Here is a 3,377-nt window from a genome sequence, read left to right on the forward strand (position 1 = left end):
AAAATGACTGAGTGTGATTGACAGTGACATTTTAAGAACAAACTACAGAACTGAGGTGCTCTTTTATGATTTCATTTAAATGTTAGCTTAGGACTTCTTTAACAGCACAATGGGTATTATCTTAACATGTACATATGCATATTCTTCTTATGATTTAGTTTCCCAAAGAAGTCATGATTCAGTGGATTTTTTTCCTGTTGTGTGCCCACAGAAATGGGGGACTGGTCCATTCTTGGTCGTTTCCTAACAGAGGTTCAGAATCATTCTACTGTTATTGGCAAGATCTGGCTGACAATGTTGCTCATTTTCCGCATCATGCTCGTGGCCCTTGTGGGGGATGCCGTCTACAGCGATGAGCAGTCCAAGTTCACCTGTAACACTCTACAGCCTGGATGCAACAATGTCTGCTATGACACATTTGCTCCTGTCTCTCACTTGCGCTTTTGGGTCTTCCAGATTGTTCTTGTTTCCACACCTTCTATTTTCTACATTGTCTATGTGTTGCAAAAAATTACCAAAAATGAAAGGCTAGAGACTAGGAAGGTTGATGCAGTAGAGAGGGTCTCACCTTCGCTTGAAAGACATAAACATTTGGAAATAGATAAAGAAACAGTTCTGGAAGCAGGTCACCCATGCGACCCTACTTTTGCCAGTGAGGACTGGAGCTCACAGGAAAGAGAATATGAGGAGAGGAGCCAACTGGAAGGAGAAATAAGAGAAGTGGAAGAAGACCCAACCCAACTTTCAAGTCAAGTGCTGCTAATCTATATTGTACATGTTCTGTTGCGCTCCATCATGGAGATAATCTTCCTCATTGGACAATACTACCTTTTTGGATTTGAAGTCCCACACCTGTTTCGGTGTGAAACCTACCCATGTCCCAACAGAACTGACTGCTTTGTGTCTCGAGCAACAGAGAAAACCATCTTTCTAAACTTCATGTTCAGCGTCAGTCTCGGTTGCTTCATCTTGAACATTGTGGAGCTGCATTATTTAGGCTGGATTTACATTTTCAGAGTGCTGTTGTCCGCGTGCTGCACATGCTGTGAGACAAACAGGGAATCTGTGCAGCAGGTGGAGTTATATTCCTACAGCAATCCACTGTTACTTGAGCTCAAACACTCTTTACGTGGAAGAGTTGTCCTGCAGACCACTGCAGCCATGACTCGAGATAGGAACAGCTGCGTCCCAAACCAGACTCCAGCCATCTCCTTTGAGGCAGACTCAACTTTGGAGTGCACTTCGAAGAGAAATTCAGATGACAAAGAGCGCACCAAGACCAGATTGCACAATTTGGCAAAGGCTGGAAGAGGCAAAAAGTCTTGGCTCTAAATCTTTTTAAACTGGTTTTCTTTTTTGTTTTATTTTTTTTCTTTGTTTCTTAATCATATTTTTCACCCACATTTTACTAAAATTGTAAGTCTAAAAATGTATTTATCTTTTTTTGGTGGAACTGTTTATGCACATAATGAAGTTGGTAATTGAAGAAGATGAAACAATCCAAACAATCTTGGAAAAGTCCAGAAAAATGTTTGCATACTTGTATGAAGCTTTACAAAAAACTCTACCAAAGAATTGAGCACAACTGAGCTAAGAAGGAAACTCATGGCTCATTCCCATTGTTTATTTGTACTGGGAAGTAATGATATAAGGCCAATTGCACCATTTTTTATGAACTTCTTTCAGCAGACAAGTCATTGTAATTTCTGTATTGCGGTAATGCATCAGCCCCCCCCCCCCAACACACACACACACACACACACACACACACACACACACACACACACACACACACACACACACACGCACAGACATCCACGCTGCAAAAGAAACAAGCAAGATTGAGAATTTACTGTAAATTGGTAGATAAACTTGCTATTATTGTTTTAAGAAATTATGCATTAGTATGTAATTTAATGATTATTTAGTTTGATAAAAATCAACAAAGTGTGACTTTAAAAGTCTGTACGTGGTTTCCTTTCCTCTTGTTTGTCAATCCTGAGTGTGTAACTGGAAACAGTACATGTGCTGTCAGGGATTTTTTTCTTCTGTTGTGGCTTGAACAAAATTGACAACAATTATTTCTAACAACATCTTAAGTATTTATATAAATTTAAAATCCGCTAAACTAATATCATAATATCTCACCTCTAAGTGAAGACGTGTAGGATTCGTGGCAATGAAAACTGGACAGTGCCCGTCTAATATTCGTTTTCACACCTTCCGTGTTTGTGTTTTGGTGAGAAATGGCCAGGAGGGGTCTCTGCTGTCCAGGTTGCACGGAAGGATGCATTCGGGTGTTGTTGGAATTTTAAACTAACTTTAAATCAAACATTGGCAACCCAAATATTAGCGTATATCAAAATAAAGCACTTATATACTTATAACATTTAACGATGGCTTTTTTTTCAGTGGACTTTTGATATGTAGGCAGGTTTCTTCGGTCAAAAACTTATTTGTTCCAAATTTAAAAACGGCTAAATGTTTGTATATTAATTTATGCAGGGCTTATTGTATTTCTTCTGCCTATTCTACTTTTTCAAATCTATAATACACTATTAGCATAGGCTAATAACTATATTTAATTAAATATGACTTAAAACACAAAGAGGCGTATGCAGCCCTGTCGGTTGTTTACGTACAACCCTATCATCTGAAAATCGGAGCTTACGACAGGTCTTTGAACGCATCACAAGTGCATTTCTCGCACCTACTGACAATTGAGGAAGAAAATGCCGAAAAGTTCTAGTAACACGTCAACGCTTTCAGTTTTGAGCAGGTACAGGTACGTCTATAATATACCTTCTGACAGCATTTCATTTTTGTTATTTTTCACGAATGACATTTTTTTTTACTAAAGCTGAAAATGTTCTCTAATACCGGTGCTAGAGAATGAGGGCAAAGCAGCTTAAAGGGAGAGCATTATGGCCAATGGACCTGTCACAGCGACAACCCAGTATACATGGTTTAGCCTACAATGACTTTACAGCTAGGTGAAAACTCTCATATCCAATGAAAAGTCAACATGACATTGTCACTTATCGCAACTATAAATTCTTGAGTTACTACAGTTCTTTCATTTGGCCGTGTCTTAGCCGCCTGACCTCAAAATACGTGATTAAACGTGGATTAGGTACGAATTTGCTGCTTATGGGTTTACAAAAACAGCAGGTTTGTTGCTAGCTCTGCACGCAGCTTTTAGTGAAAAACGCACAAATGTTAGGCTGTTCTCCCTCACTTTGTGGTGATGCTGACAGTTTGAGACCCAGAAAAATAAGACTAAAGCTTCACCAAACAGCCCTTAAATGTAGGGCATCGTGAGATCAATTGTGCTCCAGATTTTAAAGTGTGCAGAACAGTGAATAAATACCTAAAAT

General features: G+C 39.1%; 1 protein-coding gene across 1 annotated transcript; it reads left to right on the forward strand.

Annotated features, from left to right (window-relative positions):
* Window positions 1-213: 213 nt before the first annotated feature.
* LOC306761854 (gap junction delta-2 protein) lies at window positions 214-1,332 on the forward strand (the record flags this gene model as incomplete). Its single annotated transcript, XM_079248168.1, has 1 exon — window positions 214-1,332. The coding sequence occupies one exon, from the start codon at window positions 214-216 to the stop codon at window positions 1,330-1,332; it is 1,119 nt and encodes a 372-aa protein (XP_079104294.1).
* Between the last annotated feature and the right edge of the window lie 2,045 nt (window positions 1,333-3,377).

This window comes from Telmatherina bonti (assembly GCF_933228915.1).
Source record: "Telmatherina bonti genome assembly, chromosome: 10".
NCBI lineage: Eukaryota > Metazoa > Chordata > Actinopteri > Atheriniformes > Telmatherinidae > Telmatherina > Telmatherina bonti.